General features: G+C 38.0%; 1 protein-coding gene across 2 annotated transcripts in view; it reads right to left on the reverse strand.

Moving 5' to 3' along the window:
• The window catches only part of SRBD1 (S1 RNA binding domain 1), a 231,318-nt gene that overhangs the window by 201,056 nt on the left and 9,556 nt on the right, over positions 1-20,706 (reverse strand). For both annotated transcript variants that reach the window (XM_040224734.1, XM_040224735.1), the window contains exons 4-7: positions 14,275-14,655; positions 7,539-7,705; positions 3,557-3,674; positions 2,083-2,221 (exon numbers count right to left, since the gene is read on the reverse strand). In XM_040224734.1, the coding sequence (XP_040080668.1) occupies positions 2,083-2,221; positions 3,557-3,674; positions 7,539-7,705; positions 14,275-14,655 (805 nt within the window). The remainder of the gene's footprint in view (positions 1-2,082; positions 2,222-3,556; positions 3,675-7,538; positions 7,706-14,274; positions 14,656-20,706) is intronic.

Below are 20,706 nucleotides of genomic sequence, written 5' to 3' on the forward strand. Positions count from 1 at the left end.
TCAGCTTATCTGCACTAACACCACCTCATCTTACTTACAAAGGGGCGATTAGCCACTCCTCCTGGTAGAGGGATATTCTGGATCTTCTAGGATGCAGTCCATTTGCAGCACAGCCTATCTTTCTGATTCAGACCAATTCTTGTTGGTCTGTGGTAATTAAAAGTACCTCCTATGTTGCGGGGAGGGGGGGGCGGGGTGATACTGAAATATCTGGTTTCTGAAATACTTCTTTGAGGAATGATGGGAATAAGGAAAATACTTATTTATAAAAACAGTAAGAAATAGAGAGTGATCAAGAGGATGTATCTAGCATAAAGAAGGAAGAGACAGAAGGGAAAAACATCCTAATCAAACTTTGAAAAGCAATTCAAAGTTGTTTAGAATTGATTACAATACTACGTTTGTGATTAGAGTAAAAGAAAAAGGGAGAAAAGCAAACAGAAAAGTGCTGGTATGTGTGCTAGATGGGTTCTGGTATGTGTAACTGTGCTGGGCCTGACCTACCCCATTATCAGAAGTACACCTAGTGCTCATCATCAGATAGTGCACGAACATCACCCCGTAGGACAAGTAAAAGATATAAGGTCATCAAACATACGGAATAGGAATTCAGTATGTGTATGAACTAAGGAAAACTTTGTACCAGAGGAGGTGAACAGTAGAAGGAAAGGAAACAGACCAGAAGATAAAAATAAAACAAACCATAAATCATTGTGCATCTAACATTTTGAAAGCTCCAACATTTGTAATAAAACATACCAACACTGGGCTCAGACAGTTTCCACTGTGGCTAACCTCAATGCTTGGTTAAACAGTTGCAGCTAACATTAACATTAAAATATTAAAGTTGCAACCATTTGAAAATATAATGGGAAATACACATTAAAAAATTAAACTTGAATTTTACTCATTTTAACCCATTTCTAAATTCAAATAAAACAAATTTGCTTTTTCTTATTACTGCCCTTTTCAATACAGATATTAAGGTGGGTGTATCTGGGTATGAGCAGATATTCATATTTTCACATACACACATACTCAATTTTTCCAACTGCAAATCCGTATTTGCCAGGTTATTTTAAAAAAACACAGGTTTCAGTACGCTGCTTCTCTACAGTTTAGCACATCCGGCAGATTTTGTTATCAGAGACTGCCCCCTACAGACAATCTCCCAGCCTGAAGAACAGAAGGTCAAAAAGAACTAGAATGAGAGTAGTGATCACTAGAGCATTAATCTCCCCATTCAATCCTATCAGAGCACTCCCTGAAAAAAGCCATCACTCTTACTTAAAAAGCTCTCACTTCAAGGCTCATTTTGACAATAAAACCAACACACCTTGACATGTATCATTTGTCACTTTTCTTAGAAATATCTCTCCTTTACCCCTTTCCTCTTTCATCCTTTCCTGTACATGTACACACACTAAGATAAGATACATACACTTCAGAAAAAGACAAGCATTTTACTCATGGAGAGCAGATGTGTGGGAGTAGGACTTTCTTTTACAATTAATGTCGTCTGAATTGTTGAAATTCTTTCTAAAGAGTAGATATGACTTTTTCATTGTAAAATTTTTATAAGTTTTTAGAAATAGGATAAAGGTTTTAAAAGAATATAGGAGTATCTGTATAATCTTGGATGCAAAGGGAATTCTTTAAAAAGAAAAACAAAGCAATTATCTTAAAAGATTAATAAAACTGAAGATAAATAAATTAACTATAATAAAACTAAGACTCTATTTACCAAAAGATAGCATACACAAAGTGAAAAGAGAAGTTACAAGTTGGGAGAAAAGATCTGTAACACATATAACTCCAAGAGAAAATATCTAAAAAATACTCACAAATTAATAAGAAAAAAGAGAAACAACACAACAGAAAAATGAGCAAAAGATAAGAACAGGCACTTTATCAAAAAAGGAAAGCTAAATGGCTAAGAAAGAGATATACTGGGATTTGTTTTATTAGAATAATTTTCCCTTTATATGCTATACTATTCTTTTGTATTAATGAAACAATTTTTTAACCTAAGTTTTTAAGTTAGAAAAGAAACAGGAGCGACCTCTTTAAACAATTAAGTACCTTTCACATTGGGTCTAATATAAGAGAGCAGACTCAGCTCCCCTGGATTCTCCAGCAGTGTCCTGGCTGCTCCTTCTAATCCCAGCTGCTTTGCTCTCTGGGCTTTGGTGCCTTTGCTCCCAGTTTTATATGGTGCTGACTAGGGTGAAAAATCAGAAAACATGCCAAATCAATCAATTTTAAAAAGAAAAAGTTAAAATTAGGACACAAAACGAGAAGACATGCAAGAATGCTAAAGACATCCTCTTTTCAACTCTTTCTTCTTCCTTCAGAGAGGAATTAATACTAACAAAGAATACAAGTTGTATAAAAACAGTTATTCCTTATCAAGTGCTTTATACTTTCCTACATGCTTGCTGCTGCTAAGTCGCTTCAGTCGTCTCCGACTCTGTGCGACCCCATAGACGGCAGCCCACTAGGCTCCCCTGTCCCTGAGATTCTCCAGGCAAGAATACTGGAGTGAGTTGCCATTTCCTTCTCCAATGCATGAAAATGAAAAGAGAAAGTGAAGTCACTCAGTCGTGTCCGACTCTTAGCGACCCCATGGACTGCAGCCTACCAGGCTCCTCCGCCCATGGGATTTTCCAGGCAAGAGTGCTGGAGTGGGGTGCCATTGCCTTCTCCGTTTTCCTACATGCTTACAGTTGCTATTTGCTTGGATTCATTCCCTTTACAAACTCAGTGCTTGGGATGCAAGGACTACAAGTTCTCAGCTCAAGCAAGCTCCTCTAAAACATGTCCACACACAATGCTTCTACTTCTGAGTACATATTCACTACTCAACCCACCTCCACCTGGCTTCTCTTTCCATACACCTTGCTGAAAGTGGTATCACAAAGAGCCATAATGATCCCCTAATTACCAAAGAAACATTTTTCAGTCCTTATCTTGCCAAAACTCCCTGCTCTATTTAATTAACCACTGATCATTACCTCTTTCTATGACTCTCTGCCTCAATCCTATGGGTACCTTATCTCCTGATTCTCTTCATACTTCTCTCACTATTCTTTCCATGTCTCCTTCTTAGGCTATCCCTTCCTCTACCCATGCTTCAAAAGTTAGTTTTTTTCAATGGTCTACCCTGACCTCCTTACCCTATGATCTTCCCTTGAGTGAAATCTTCCATTTTCATGGCTCCAAATACCAACTACATGCTGAAGACATTCATATCTGTGTCTCCAGCTTAGCACTCTCCCTCAAGCTTCTCACTTCTGTTACCCACTCTTTTTTCTTACTTGACTAGGAATTCCTTGAAGACAAGGACTATATATTAGTCATCTTTGTAAAGCCAAGTGCCTAGCACAAAAAGAAAGGCTTAAAAGATGTTTACTGAATAAAGATTATTTTGTTGAATTAAATAATGATGGTGGCTGATGACTCGTGGCTTTTTATTTCTAGCTATTTTTTAACTATAAGAAGACACAAATTATAATATATTCAGGTAGGTATTACATAAATAAAAAGGGTTCCTTACCACATGTTCAAGTTCTTCAAAAGTCTTACAGTTCAGCAAAGCTTTTAACAGGCACTCAGACATCTTCCCCTCCTTTTTAATTTTTTGGATTGTACTATGAGCCTTCTTTGCAACAGCCCTGAAAATAAAAATTTTTGTAATATATAATAATATCAATATTATGGGCTTCCCTTGTGGCTCAGCTGGTAAAGAATCTGCCCACAATGCGGGAGACCTGGGTTTGATATTATATTGATATATTATATGCTAACACTCAGACCTTATTTAAGGTTTACCAACTGTTCCTATAATGTCTTTGATACTGAATTCAGCTAACAATGAGTTTTATGTAATTGCTGTGTCTACAATCTCCTTCAAGCTGAAATAGTATTTTAGTCTCTCCTTGATTTTCAAAATCATGATATTTTAGAATATATTATTATTAAGACCTCTCATCCTATTTTATTACCTGTTATTATTTATAATCTCTGTCTAATAATGGTACTGATAAAATGACAGGCAGAAAGTTAGAGAGATGATAATATAAATTAGTAAAAATGATTGATGGAAAAGAAAACTAAATCTACTTATGAAAAAAAAAAAACCTTAAGGCAGAAGATTTTAAGTTAAACAGGAAGAAATATGCAATCATTCAATCACACGTCTGTGTCTTTTACATTCCTGATAGCCCAAGATTGCTTTCAGAGACTGAAGTCTACCAGGATCACTTTGACAAAAGGCCAAGGAACCACTGACTTGCATATAAGGGAGAGGCAAGGCATCTTCAGAGGAAGTTTACTGTCCATAACCATAGTCATTTTTTAATTCGCTTTTTTAACAGGGACTCTCAGTAAGAAAGATATTTTACCCTGCAACCCAATATATACACATATAATTTCATATTCATTAGGTTTGTGCAAAAGTAACTGGGGTTTTCAACCACAAATTTTAAATCATTGTAACAAGGCTCAAAAACATCTTTATTAATCAAAATAGGAACCATTACAATCAACACATTTTTAACAATGAGAAATAAGCTTCCTCTTTTGTGCAGCATAAAAATCTGTGCTTTGGGATTTGACAAACTCTCAAAAAGCATTTTCTGTTTCCTGCTGGTTGTGGAAGCATTTTCCCTGCAAAAGTTGTTGAGATGCTTAAAGAAGTGGTAGTAGGTTCGTGAAAGGTTAGGTGAATATGCTAAATGAGGCAAAACTTCGTAGCGAATTCATTCAACTTTTGAAGTGTTGGTTGTGCAACGTGCAGTCGGTTATTGCTGTAGAGAAGAATGGGGTCCTTGGTGTTGACCAAAGCCAGCTGTAGGCACTGCAGTTTCTGGTGCATCTCCCCAATTTGCTGAGCATACTTTGCAGATATAATGGTTTCACCGGGATTCAGAAAGCTGAAGTGGATAGAACACCACCAGACAGTGACCATGGCCATTTTTGGTGCAAGTCTGGCTTTGGGAAGTGCTTTAGAGTTTCTTCTCAGTTCAGCCACTGAGCAGGTCATCACTGATTGCCACACAAAACCCACTTCTCGTCACACGTCACAATCTGATCAAGAACTGGGTCACTGTTGTGCACAGTAAGAGAAGAAAAGAAGACAACACTTCAAAACAATGATTTTTTTCATTTTTGGTCAGCTAATGAGGTACCCACGTTATCAAGCTTTTTCACCTTTCCAATTTGCTTCAAACGCTGAATGACCATAGAATGGCTGACACTGAGTTCCTCGGCAATTTCTCACGTAGTTTTAAGAGGATCAGCTTTGTTGGTCCTCTCAATTGGTCATCGTCAACTTCCAATGGCTGGTCACCACACATCTCAGCTTCAAGGCTCTCATCTCCTTTGCGAAAGTTCTTGAACTACCAATGTGTTACACGTTCGTTAGCAGTTCCTGGGCCAAATGCATTCTGATGTTGTGAGTCATCTCCACTGCTTTATGACCCATTTTGAACTCAAATAAGAAAATTGCTCGTTTGCTTTTTTCTAGCATCTTTTCCATAGTCCAAAATAAATATAAAATAAACAGTAAGTAAGAAGTCATCAGCAAAAAAACATAAAGCGAGAAATGCACATTAAAAAGATGTATAACCATAACCACATTTATTAAGAATGTATTTCAACATCAAACAGCAAATTTCAACAATGCAAAAACCACAGTTACATTTGCACCAACCTAATAATAAAGTTATATAAACATATGATACTTTCATCAAACAATATTCACCTTTACTACAAAAACTGCACTCATATTTCCTATTCTCTATTTCATTTTTGTTAAAGTGGTAATGACCCAGTAAATTAGTTTCACTACTCACTGATGAGTAGCAGTTAACACACTGAAAACCATGCTCTAGTCATAGAAAAAGCTTAAGAAAAACAGATACCATACCTAATTACCAAAAAGAAATCTCTATATGACATAAAAAGATCTTCTAAGTCACTACTAATCATTGCCACACTTACTTAGAGAAACAGTCCTCTACTAATATTTAATGTATTCCTTTATTAATAGATGCCCAGAAATTGAATTCTGTTGTAGCTGAAATGCTTTTTAGAGAAAAAGAAAATAATAATAATAGTAATCTTGACATAAAGCTCCTACTTGTCCCTCACTCAATAAGAAACTAATTGGTAGAATACTTTTAACTTTCTTAAGTAAACTATTCCTGCTTTTTTGTGACACTCTCCCGAATTCCAAACCCCCAAATCCTTAAATTTTCTTCATTACTTTGTCTTCAACCAAACAGAGAGCTTACTTCAGAATTTGTAAACTGCTGAATTTCTAGACATGGCCTGTAGATGATTTTGCTTGACCTACAAAATTTTTTACATCAAAATTCAGATTACTGGTTTTTCAAAAATGGGGAGATCCAGCAATTTGAGTAGAGAAGACTGCATACTATGATCAGTTGGAGATGAGCAGTGGTTGGCCCTCTTAGGACCTGTCATCTCCGATTTGCAGCCCTTTATGCTTGATTATATTAGACTAGCCCTGGAAGATCTGATTCTGAAACCACTTGATTAAACTGTCATTTATATTTCTGGGTTGGCTAATTGATTCTGCTTCTCAATGAACTATAACTTCCAACATATTAGCATTTGAATCCTCCTGGCACCAAAAGAAATTCCACAAAAGGGACAGAAATGTTAGTGAGATGTAAGTCCCTCCAAAATTATTAGGCTTGTTCTATTAATAAAAATAATCCTTAGCACTTTCAGAATGGCTTGATGGTAAGAGTATATCCAATTTAAATCAGATCCTTGTTAAAGAACATAGGTATCAACAACATAGCACCTGGCAGGTAGGATACATGTTGTAAATAAATGAATGTGGAAGAGTGTTTAAATAAACTCTACTGAATAATATAGTTAGATACTTATAGTCTCTGGTATGCTTATTTCTGAGTTCTTACAATAAGTCCAGAGGAATAATATTTTTAAAGGGTGTTTTCCATTCTATAATCATAAACAAGTTACAATCCACTACCATTAAATTACTATATCCTTTAAAAGAATAGAAAAGGGAAATATACATTATTTCCTAGCAAACTTGATACTGTCAAAGAACTCTCCATTTAATAGGGACTTTAAAGTTATTAGGAGGACAGTTTTACAAAAGCTATTGAAGATTTAGATGAAACTGTATTTTCCTGAGTTTCCTGCTGGTAGTTCTAATTTTGCATTATGCAAAATCACTTCTATGAGAGAAGATGACATTCAAATTCATATTAATAATGCAAACCACCTTTTGCAGATTCATGCCCAAGCTATGCATGAACACACCAGCAGAGGGACTCTGAATACCTCTAAATAAGTAAAATGAAGTTGGCTTCCTCTTTTAGGAGGGTATTGACTATATTCAGATTACAACAAATCAAGAAAACAAAATATCGGAACTGTTAAAATATACTATCATTCTCTTTCTCACTGTTTCCCCTCATTGGCTCACATACCCTCTTTCCACTTACACAAAGCTCACCCCTTCCCAGGTTTCTTACCGTAGCTCCTCTAGCGTTTGTTGAACTTCTCTCAAGGAATCAGCATCAAGATTATTAATAAGCTCTCTTCGATAACGTATAATGAAGGGAATTGTGTTATCATCATTAAAGAGACGAATAATATTGGCACAAACCCAAAGTTCAATATCAGTTCTCTCAGATAAAACCTGAAAATTAAGCACATTTAGTGATTTAAAACCCTGAAAAGTAAACATCTATGTTATAACATATGGTTTAAAATGTAATATCAAATAATGTTTTCCAGTCACTTAGAAACTAACTGCTGTGGTTTTAAAAAAAGAAAACTGCATGAAATATAGAATATATATTGATAATCCCAGAATAGTCATTTCACTAATTCAATAAAACCCAATAAAAACCACTTTGTATCATCCAAATTCTACAGATCTCAATGAGATAAGCATTTTTAACCTTTCAGATTGGCATCAAAGATTAAAAAGTTGGTAACTCATTGTGTTGGCATAAATGATGGGAAAAGGCACTTTCAATTATTGCTAATGAGAAAGTACAATGCTATAACCTCTGGAGGAAGAACAATTGGCAGTATTTATCAAAATTTATAATGCATAAACTCTATGATCCAGCAACTACACTCCTGGGAATTTTGTTCTGACATATTCATACTTCTGGAAAATGACACTTATTTACGGTGATATTTTTTGAACAACTTTTTCTGGTGTGGTAGAAGTCAGCAAAAACCAGTCTAAAATGGGGACCTGGTAAATAAATTATACACCCATGGAGAAGAATACCATGTAACTTACTCTTGTATGAACTGATATGGAATGAATTACAAGAACTTGGAACATGGCTTATTTGGGGGAAAGGTAATTGGTTGACTTAGAGTTAGGGCAAGAAGATCCTTCTGTGTCTTTGGCATTTTCTATGACTCCCATTTACCACATTCAAAATAATTATTTTTTTAAAAAGTCTATAGGTCTCAGCAAAAGGTACATGTAAGCAGAAAAGTTCAGAGAAGTTAGCCTGGAGAACAGAAAAAATAAAATGTAATTTCAGTCACTGTTCTCAAAAGCTAAGCGGATTTTTGAAGTAAAGCATGAAAGGCATATGTTATATTATTATTTCAATCCTACTGCTCAAGATATGCCAAAAATTAAAGAAAAATTCAAAACTTATGAAAGAACTGTCATTATCAACTTGTCAACAAAATTAAGGCAATATATAAAACAGACTAAATTTCAAAACAACAGATGAAATAAATGGCTGAACTCCAGAGACTACTGAGGATACTTTCATTCCTCTGTGTACCTGAAATCCTTTAGGCCTACATCTTATTATGCATTCTGATGAATTAATACCAACTCTCTGGGGAGAAAGTCAGCTTCATATCTCCAGCCCTTGCTCTCTTCTGCATGCACTCTGGACTCATTTAAGTAAGCTACCTGATGTATTCTCTTGAAAACCTATTAGGCATCTCAAACTGCATTCATAAAAGCATTACTCTTCATTTCTTCCCCACAGCCCAGATTGTCTTTTACTGTTCTTGCAGGCCTCCCAGGTAGCACAGTGCTAAATAATCCACCTGCCAATGCAGGAGGTGCAAGAGACACAGGTTTGATCCCTGGGTCAGGAAGATCCCCTAGAGTAGGAAGCGGCAACCTGCTCCAGTATTCTTGCCTGGAAAATGCCATGGACAGAGAAGCCTGGCAGGCTATAGTCCATGGAGTCGCAGAGTCAGACACGACTGGGCAACTGAACTAAACTGATTCTCATTTTACAGATATAAAAACTGATGCTCTTTTACCACTTCAAAAATTTGATTTGTGGGCAAAGCAAGATGATATTCTTCATGCAAAAGTACAAATTAATCAAGTTGTCTCACTTCTCTTCCTGAATCCCATTGCAGAGGAGACATGGTGCCGTCATGGTGTCCAAAACCCCTAACAAAATGGCCTTCTCTCCAAGTGGCCTGAGAATCTACTCTTCAAAGTCTCTATTCCCATCTTCTCAGTTAAAAAAAGAAAACTTCTGAGTATCAACAACTAAACTATTGCTTTAATAATCCAGGCAGCACCTGCAGTTTAAAATAACTTATATCTAAATTAAATAACACTTAAATGACTAGCACTGAGAGAAAGAATTTTTTATTCTTTCAAAAATCAAACCAGCAACTGGACACCTCCCTTCTGAAATGCTCTCTGTTACTGCTGTTCTCTTCACCCTAACCTATTTACTTTATTACATCACTTATTTTACCACACAAATAAGTTTCCCAAAGACTGCAAAAGCAAAACTATGTATGATGTTAGAAGTCAGAAGAGTGGTTTTAGGAAAGGGGACACAGGATTAAGAAGGGGTATAAAGAGATTCTAGGCTGCTGGTAACATTCTGTTTCTTGAACTGGAAAGTTATTACACGGTTACATTTTTGAACACTTAGATGGGAATACCAGCTCACCTGACCTGCCTCTTGAGAAACCTATATGCAGGTCAGGAAGCAACAGTTAGAACTGGACATGGAACAACAGACTGGTTCCAAATAGGAAAAGAGTACGTCAAAGCTGTATTTTGTCACCCTGCTTATTTAACTTATATGCAGAGTACATCATGAGAAACTCTGGACTGGAAGAAACACAAGCTGGAATCAAGATTGCCGGGAGAAATATGAATAACCTCAGATATGCAGATGACACCACTCTTATGGCAGAAAGTGCAGAGGAACTCAAAAGCCTCTTGATGAAAGTGAAAGAGGAGAGTGAAAAAGTTGGCTTAAAGCTCAACATTCAGAAAACGAAGATCATGGCATCTGGTCCCATCACTTCATGGGAAATAGATGGGGAAATAGTAGCAGACTTTATTTTTGGGGGCTCCAAAATCACTGCAGATGGTGATTGCAGCCATGAAATTAAAAGACGCTTACTCCTTGGAAGAAAAGTTATGACCAACCTAGATAGCATATTCAAAAGCAGAGATATTACTTTGCCAACTAAGGTCCATCTAGTCAAGGCTATGGTTTTTCCAGTAGTCATGTATGGATGTGAGAGTTGGACTGTGAAGAAGGCTGAGCACTGAAGAATTGATGCGTTTGAACTGTTGTGTTGGAGAAGACTCTTGAGAGTCTCTTGGACTGAAAGGAGATCAAACCAGTCCATTCTGAAGATCAGCCCTGGGATTTCTTTGGAAGGAATGATGCTAAAGCTGAAACTCCTGTACTTTGGCCACCTCATGCGAAGAATTGACTCACTGGAAAAGACTCATGCTGGGAGGGATTGAGGACAGGAGGAGAAGGGGACGACCGAGGATGAGATGGCTGGATGGCATCACGGACTCGATGGACGTGAGTCTGAGTGAACTCCGGGAGTTGGTGATGGACAGGGAGGCCTCGCGTGCTGCAATTTATGGGGTCGCAAAGAGTCGGACACGACTGACCGACTGAAGTGAACTGAGGTGTATGAAGTTGAAGTGAAGTACTTTAGTACAATTTTCTCCATATATATTTCAGAAAGTTTGTTTTAAGGTCCATAAGAAATACCTCCAGCTAAATTATAAAAAAGCAAGGGTCAATCCAACTGTTTTTACTTAATTCCTCCTAACAAGTGACACATGCTTATGTGTAAAAGTGCTGTGAGAAAGTTAACTCAGAGACATTCGTCTCCTTCCCGTCCCACTTCTTTCCCCTATTCTGTCACCCCGTGGTCTTCCTCACCCACATTATTTCCACATCATCTCTTGCAAGAATGGGGAAAATGGCTAATAAGTAGGTTTTGCTCACTCCTCTTCCCTGATTTAGCAAACATTACTAATATATTGCATATGGCTCCTCTACTCCCACCTCCCTCAAAATAGACTACATAATAGCAATCACCACTTTAGGGCATTTAATTTTCTCAAAAACTGCTTGTAGCTAGTCATCTCTTCAAATTCTTATAAAGGTTATGGTATTCACAATATATTTGCTTAATGATATAACATACTTTAACAAAAACTAATTTCTTAAGGCAACCACACATTTGCAGTTTGCAGAAAAGCGATGAAGCAGGTTGTTTCTCCCTGAGGAGTCTGGTGATCCCAGAACCTGATTAGGAAATAGATACAGAGTGTGTTTATAGGTAAAGTCCCTCCCCAAACAAGACAGTGATGCTCCTGAAAAAGTTATGGAACTTTAGTGTTGAAAAAAAAAAAAAAAAACACCTTGAAAGGAAAAAGTTAAGAGGATCAAGGTATCATGGTGGGCAGGGTCCATGGTCCTTAAAATGAAGGAAATATAAATAACATTTCCCTTATGTTCAAGACTGAATAATTCCTATACAGTTAATTTCCATCAACCATTCCTTACTAAGGAGGTACTTGTCAGAACTTCCCCAAAGAACTTGAGCATGCATTTCATTTTGTGGCAGTTAATATGTATACCACAAGCATTTCACTGAGTCTCAATGTCCAAAGCCTTCCTGATTGTCTTGCTGATGGACTTGGCATTGCTGACTCTCACTCTGCTCTGCCTGTTTCCCTTTAACACCTGACACTATTCTCAACATGTTTGGCAGATAAAATGATTCTCTCTCCTGCTTATGGAAAATAGTATAGAAAGTCCACATATATGACAAGATTTAAAAGCAATTCAAGATTAGACAAAGATGACTGTACCTGTTTATATCTTTTAAAAACCCAAACAAGTAAGTCACACCTAAAGTTCCCCAGGCAATTTTCCTAAACCCATCTAGAAAATGCTGAGCTTACTAGTGGTCCTCAGGATGCTCAGCAAAGGTCACAGCTGAGGCAACCACTTCTCCCAACTCACATGCAACGGAGTGGCACATTCTGAGAACGGGCTTGTTTGGGCTGCCAAAAATCACTATTAATATAAGGAGAAAAAAATGCTTAGAATTGAAAGGAAAGACAAGCACACTCATACTACCCAGATAATACGGTCAAAGGCCATAAAATAGTTCTAGACTTGAAAGCTTACTTCCATTTGATATTTAAACATCACATGGACATTCCTGCTATCGGTTTACAGATGAAACTTTTACTCCTGGCTGCTCTTCTTCTGCCACTCACCTTTTGGCAGCCGCAGACCTGTTTTCACTGTACACTTTTCCCTCTTCACTAGCTAAAACTAATGGTAAATGAATTGTGAGGCTGTCATCTCCCACCTTTCGTAAAGAAGTAGGGAAATCTAATCTGCTTTCTGATCTGCCAAGAGAAAACAACAACTCAAACACAGAAGGGGTGAAAATGGGTGATCATGAAATCTCTGAAATAGAGAAAATGGCTTCCTCAGGTCCTCAGTTTTCCAATTTCTGGTTCAAGGCCTTAGGAGACTTGATCACGCTTTGTCCCTTGCATTCTTCGAAAGGCCCCTGCATCCTCTTTTCTGCTTAAGCTCACTAGAAGCATGATTCTATTACCTGTAAACAACTGTCATAGGCAGGGTTATTTTCATGTCTTTCTTTTACACAGATTATGAGATATGGGTGTGAAGCAGAGTTTCATAGAATAACTAACCCGACTTCATTTTGCAAAACTTATTTAAATAGTTCAAGAGACTTCCTGTGCTTTGAAACCTTCCCCCTCCTTCCTACTCAGGGTCAACTACTAGAGGTAGATCTATGTCAACAGCAGAGATAGGCTGAAAAGTTAAGGCGGAGAAGGGAAGTGGGACACACCCACCTGCCCTTGTAGGTCTGGATTGGAACCAAGGGATCTGCATGTTAAGAAAGCCTTCAGGGTGAACCTGATGCAGGCTGTTTTAAATGTCTTTTAAAACACTTCCTTGTAGGCCTACGTGAAAAAAAGAAAAGGCATAGAAAGGAGCCTAATTATGCTGTTTTTCAATTTTGGACTGTTCAGGGATGAGAAGAAAGCTATGAGGCAACATTCTATTCCTTAATGAGTCAGAGAGAAGAAAAATCATAATTAAAAGTTACTGGCAATGTTCAACTAGTAGGTAATAGAAAAGGCACCATGGGTAAAAAGAAGTTCCTCTGAAGAGAAAGGTAACACACAGACAATTCCAGACTGAGACGTGGTATTTCCCAGCAGAGGCACTGGGCTCTAGAGCAGTATCTCCCAGCAGAGGAAGGAGCACTCGTCAGAATCACCGTGCGTCAGACAATAAGGAGGGAGGTGATCCCCATCCACCCTGAGGGGTACTGCTATGATTAAGTCTGAAATGTTCACAGAGTGTGTTGGGGGTGGACAAAACATTGGGAATCACTGTTTAATGAGTCACTCCTCAGGTCTTCTCTACCATCCTCAAAGCTAGTCAAAGAAACTGGAAGAAATATGATTTCTCCTGTAGTAAGAAATATAATTATGGGAGCCCAAGTTGGAATTTGGATAGAAATTTCCTTTAAGAAGTTACTAGGCCTGGTTCATAGTGTATTACAACATTACACTAAGAGCTAAATAGATGTACTAACAGCCAATGACTTAATCACTTGCACTGCTTTTATGGGGCATTACAGTCCAAGTACAAAGAAAAAACTTACCAAGGAACTTAGGAAGGCCCAATCTGTTGAGGTGATCTGTTTACAGAATACATGTTCATGTTCACTAGAACACCATGGAAAGAAATCTACTTTCCTGAGGTCACAGCTTTTAACTAAAGAATTAATGACAATAAGCTATAATACCAAACAACGTACCCAAGAGCCAAAGCCTACTGGCAAAAGTGACAAGGGAACTGAAAACTCCCAGGTCTCCCCTCAGTCAAAAAGAATCAACCTGAAGTGACAGAATAAGGCTGTGCATACCTGTACTATGTCCCAATTCATTTCCACCTCCTCAATATTACTGGTATTTGCCGGAAGCCTGACAGGCTGCCCCTGAGGACACATTTCCGTCTTCACTTTCTTCAAAGGGGACTGACCACATGTGAAGTCGTCTTTGTTCTCCTCTTCCTTGCACCCACCTTCCCACGTGGCGCTAGTGGACGGCATCTCTGTGCTATTATTTCTGCTCTCTAAGCTGCTGGCTTTGTTGGCTTCTTCTTCAGTTTTCAGCTTTTTAGTCCTCCGAGCTGAAGGTGACTGAGCTAAATTTTTCCGTTTTGTCTTTGCTGTTTTCAGAGTCTGCCCAGTCTCCATTTTGTTTTTGTCTTCTAAATCAGCATCAGCAATAGCAACAGAGTTATTCTAGCAAACCACAAAGAGAACACATGAGAATTAGAAGATTAAAAAAAAATCAATGGCCCTGGAATATTATTTAGCAATGAAAAGGCACAAATTATTCACATAGACAGTAATTTGAAAGAGTCTCAAGGAAATTGTTGAGTGGAAAGAAAAAGACAACCTCAAAAAGTTACATACTGTACAGCTGTATTTAAATAATATTCCTGGAAAAAATTAATGGTTACTTGGGGGGGTCAGAGTTGGGGGTGGAAGTTGGGGGAGAGGTGGGTGTGGCTATAAAAGGTCAATCCTAGGGATCCTTGTGGTGATGGAATTGTTCTGTGTGGTGGATACAGAGACCTACACATAGGGTAATACTGCACAGAATTTAACCCACATATACACATACATGCATACAAATAAAACTGGAAAAATCTAAGTAAGATCACTGGGATTTTATCAATGTCAATATCTTGGTTGTGATATTTAAACTACAGTTTTTCAAGATGTTACTATAGGAGGAAATTGGATAAATGGTACATGATATCTTTCTGTATTATTTTTCATAACTGCATGTGAAATTACAATTATCTAGAAATAAAAGGTTTCTTTTTTTTTTTTAATGAGTAAAGGAAAGGTATACACCTGGCAGAAAAAACAAGATTTAACATCTGCAATAAAAAGTCAACCCTTTATGAGAGAAGAGTTACACAGGTTCATAAAACTCAACAGGCTACACCTGCTACCCGTTTTGCTGAAAGAAAACATGGCAGGACAGCATGGTAGTACCAGGCATTTTTTCTTCGTAGGAGCCTGCAGTGCAGTACACACAGGTGTCCAGGGGTTATTCTCTGGACCACCCACCTGCCGGGTGACAGCTCATGAATGAAGCAAGGACATTTGGCACTTGTTTTGACACTAGAGTGGGAAATAAAATACAGACCTTGCCCCATGGAATTTTCAATTTCACAAGCTAGCCTGTTTTCAGTTACCTGAGTGAAGCAGATGGCACAAACTCGAACAAAAGAACTCCCAAATTAAATGTCAGTAAACATTCACTTTCCTCTCCTAGCAGATATTTTTTCCCAGAATTACTGACTACTGAAAATACTAGAAACTACAAACCACACCCTCATCCTAACTCCCACCCATCACCACCTAACCTGGAAATTATATACATTAAATAGCCCTCTCAGTATTGCATTTGTAATTGGAACAAAATGGGTAAGAATAGAGGTACCAAAATAGAATTTTCCCCGAAGTCCATAAGAGCTGATAATAACCTGATCAAATTAATTGACATAGCTAAAGAAGGAATATGTAAATCATACAAGAGTTCTCAGCCCCAGAAGAGCAGAAAAAGGAGATCTGTAAAAAGCAAATATGATCAGCATTCTACTGCTACTGCTAAGTCACTTCAGTCGTGTCCGAACTGTGCGACCCCATAGATGTCAGCCCACCGGGCTCCCCCGTCCCTGGGATTCTCCAGGCAAGAACCCCGGAGTGGGTTGCCATTTCCTTCTCCAATGCATAAAAGTGAAAAGTCAAAGTGAAGTCGCTCAGTCGTGTCCGACCCTCAGCGGAGCGACCCCATGGACTACAGCCTACCAGGCTCCTCCATCCATGGGATTTTCCAGGCAGGAGTACTGGAGTGGAGTGCCATTGCCTTCTCCTTACCAGCATTCTAAGTAATGCACAAAGAAGAGAAAAAGTCAGAAAACAGATTTTGAATAATTTGGTCCCAATGGTAAGACTGGTGTCTTGTGAGATAGATACATCAGACTACCTTAGATTTACGCAGTTAAAACTAGTGTGACAAGCAGAGTACCTTGACCACATTAGGTATTCATAAACCCAAAAAATTTATCTAATTCTCCTAATCTGAGCCCATGCTCATCAAGTAAATTTCTGATTATCATTTCTCTACTTACTTCATCTCTACTTACTTCATCTCTACTTCATCTCTTACTTCATCTCTTACTTCACTTCCATCTCTACTTTCTCTATTTACTTCAATGAGATGAGAGCACTCCGATGAGAGACAGTGCTAGTCATAGGAACTTAACTCCTTGTGATGGTTATATCAAAACTATGCATTATTAAACCATCACTCTGGTCTTATGCAGGCTTCCCTGACAGCTCAGTTGGTAAAGAATCCACCTGCAATGAAGGAGACCCTGGTTGGATTCCTGGGTCGGGAAGATCCACTGCCAAAGGGATAGGCTACCCACTCCAGTATTCTTGGGCTTCCTTTATGGCTCAGCTGGTAAAGAATCTACCTGTAATGCAGGAGACCTGGGTTTGATCCCTGGGTTGGGAAGATCCACTGGAGAAGGAAAGGCTACCCACTCCAGTATTCTGGCTTGGAGAATTCCATGGACTGTATAGTCAATGGGGTCGCAACGACTGAGCGACTTTCACTGGTCTTAAACACTCATGACCATGGCTGGTATAAATACATCCAAGATAGAATGGTTCCTGAAATGCTGAAAAAATTCATGTTCCTGACTTAGAAACCCAGTTCTATGACTTACTATCTGTGGTCCATGAGCAAGTCACTTAACATCTCTTGCCTTGGCTTTCTCATCTATAAAACCAAGATAATTACAGCATCTGACAACAGGTTGTGAAGAATAAGTAAGATCATACAAGTGGAGTGTTGAGCATGTTGCCTGGCTAATGATAAGTAATCAAATATCTGCTGATACCACCATCATTATCATGGCTACTACACCCAAACGAATTACCAGGAGAGAGAAAAGGAAGTAACTGAAGAAATAAAGAAAAAGTAAAATGACTTAAGGCTGGGGAGTTCAAAATAAGAGAAAAACAGTATCTTCAAGTACTAGAGTCTTCAAGTAAATTTTATCTAATGTTTATCAGTGTTGCTCACAGACATAAGACCCTTTCAAGAGATCCGCAGGTTCACAACTATTTTCATAATAATGTCAAGGCACTTGACATTTCACTAATGGTACAAGAGCAATGGTACCAAAAACCAAGACAGTGCACCAAGCCATACTATTATTCACTGTTCCCTTCACTGTCACACACTTGCAATAAAACAACTGTCAGTTTCACTTAAGAATGAATCAGTATAAGTTATTAATTTTTAAATTTTCAATCCCTGAAAACACACCTTTTTCGTATTTATGCTCTGTACTGAAATGTACGTAAAGCACAAATGTTCACATAAAGAACTTCTGCTGCAGGCCAATGCATACTGATGTGCAGTGGTTGTCTCATAGTAAATCTGTGAACCAGTATTTTCCAAATGTTGTTTAGTCGCTAAGTCGTATCCAACTCTTTGTGACCCCGTGGACTGTAGCCTGCCAGGCTCCTCTGTCCATGGGATTTTCCAGGCAAAAATGCTGGAGTGGGTTGCTATTTCCTTCTCCACAGGATCTTCCCAATGCAGGCACTGAACCCGCATCTCCTGCACTGGCAGGCTGATTCTTTACCACTGAGCCACCAGGGAAGCCTCATCATTTGCTTAATGACCAACACATGTTACAAGTTCATGCATGGGTAAAAGATCCATTCCAATAAACAGACCAACAGATTTTAATGTAACAGAATATAGTGTCGTTACAGATTCCACAAAGAAACCTTTTAGAAAGTACCACTTACTGAGTTTGGATATAGTATCAAATATCCACAATTATCTAAAAGAGCTATTACAACATCAACATCATATTACTTTTCCAAATACGTACCTGTGTAGAGGCTGGGATTTCTTTTTTATTTAAATTATCTTCTATCTTCTATATGTCAGACATTACAGATAATTGCAAAAATGTAAAACAACATCATTCTTTCCATTAATCTTTGGTTGTTTTGAAAATATATACCTATTTTTCACTAAAACATGTTATTTGCATTAACATGAAATAGGTTTAATAATATTTTTAATTAATCAATTATTTTCTCATTTTTAATTTCTAATATGGTATATATATATATATATATATACATATATATATATACACACACACACACACATATAAACCACATAAGCAAAAGTCCCTTAGGGTCCTTAGTAAGTTCTAAGAGTGTAAAGAAGTCCAACGACCAAAAATCTTGAGAAAAGGTGAATCTAAGCATGTTTAGATCAAAATACAGATCAAAACCATATGGCAATATTGCTCCATTTTTAAAGCTTCTAAGACTCTACAGCCTTCCCCAGTGACATACTCAAGCTTAACAAGCCATGAAAATATTTTTTCTCCTTATATTTAACCTGAATCTTTGACAGACTGAATAATCACAGTACATTTTCTTTCGCCTTCATGGGTTTTTAAATCACTCATAACACTTCAAATGCTAATTAGGTAGCCTATGACTAAATCAAAAACTCCAGGAAGAATCTGACCATCCTACTTTATACTGTCTCTGAAAGTTGTAAACTGTCTAAATCAAAAAAGTGATTCATTATCTTTACCAGTTGAATCAGTCAGTAGGCCTTGGCCTTGACAGCCTTATCTTGTACTGTGTGAGCTTGATAACTGGAAAGGGATATGGAGTCAAGGGAAGGCTTCTTTAACACTAGATGTAAAAGAGCATTTTTATACTCAGAAGCAATTGCAGAAGAAAAGCTGACAAGAGAAAAGAAAGGCGATGACAGAGGGAACAGAGACCCTACACATGAGAGGATGAGATCATAAGCCCAAGAGGCAAACCCATCCTTGGTACGAGGAATGACACTTACTCCGTGGCAACAGGATAGAAGGTGGAAACAAATATGAGCAGATCATTATTTAATTGGTCATTACTATTTAATTGGTTTCAGCTTGGTCATGGGAAAATGAGAAACATCATATATTCTCAAATAAATAAAAGGCAATGGCATCAGCTGAGTGAGAAGGGAAAGGAACAAAGGAAGTTTAAGAGAAAAAAGTCGAAAATCAAACTTGGTGGAAAAAAAACAGTAGTCTACCAGGTATTTCTGATGCAAATCAAGGGTCTGAGGTTATGAATCTACTGTAGAACAAATCAGTTACGAATCTAATGTAAAACAAATCAAGTCATTGGTGAAGTTGTTTTCTGCTCAGTGCAGGCAGAAGCTATGGCTCACCTAGTGCCTCAGTTTAAGTCAGCCATGTAGGATCAAATAAAAGAAGTACTGGAAAAGGTCAGGTTTCATTCCAATCCCAAAGAAAGGCAATGCCAAAGAATGCTCAAACTACCACACAGTTGCACTCACCTCACACGCTAGTAAATTAATGCTTAAAATTCTCCAAGCCAGGCTTCAGCAATACGTGAACCATGAACTTCCAGATGTTTAAGCTGATTTTAGAAAAGGCAGAGAAACCAGAGATCAAATTGCCAACTGGATCATGGAAAAAGCAAGAGTTCCAGAAAAATATCTATTTCTGCTTTATTGACTATGCCAAAGCCTTTGACTGTGTGGATCACAATAAACTGTGGAAAATTCTGAAAGAGATGGGAATACCAGACCACCTGACCTGCCTCTTGAGAAACTTATATGCAGGTCAGGAAGCAACAGTTAGAACTGGACATGGAACAACAGACTGGTTCCAAATAGGAAAAGGAGTACGTCAAGGCTATATATCGTCACCCTGATTATTTAACTTATACGCAGAGTACCTCATTAGAAACGCTGGGCTGGAGGAAGAACAAGCTGGAATCAAGATTGCCGGGAGAAATATGAATAACCTCAGATATGCAGATGACACCACCCTTATGGCAGAAGGTGAAGTGGAACTCAAAAGCCTCTTGATGAAAGTGAAAGAGGAGAGTGAAAAAGTTGGCTTAAAGCTCAACATTCAGAAAACGAAGATCATGGCATCCGGTCCCATCACTTCATGGGAAATAGATGGGGAAACAGTGGGAACAGTGGCAGACTTTATTTTTGGGGGCTCCAAAATCACTGCAGATGGTGACTGCAGCCATGAAATTAAAAGACGCTTACTCCTTGGAAGGAAAGTTATGACCAATCTAGATACCATATTCAAAAGCAGAGACATTACTTCGCCAACAAAGGTCCGTCTAGTCAAGGCTATGGTTTTTCCAGTAGTCATGTATGAATGTGAGAGTTGAACTGTGAAGAAAGCT

This window comes from Oryx dammah, unplaced genomic scaffold (genome assembly GCF_014754425.2).
Source record: "Oryx dammah isolate SB20612 unplaced genomic scaffold, SCBI_Odam_1.1 HiC_scaffold_25, whole genome shotgun sequence".
Taxonomy (NCBI): Eukaryota; Metazoa; Chordata; class Mammalia; order Artiodactyla; family Bovidae; genus Oryx; species Oryx dammah.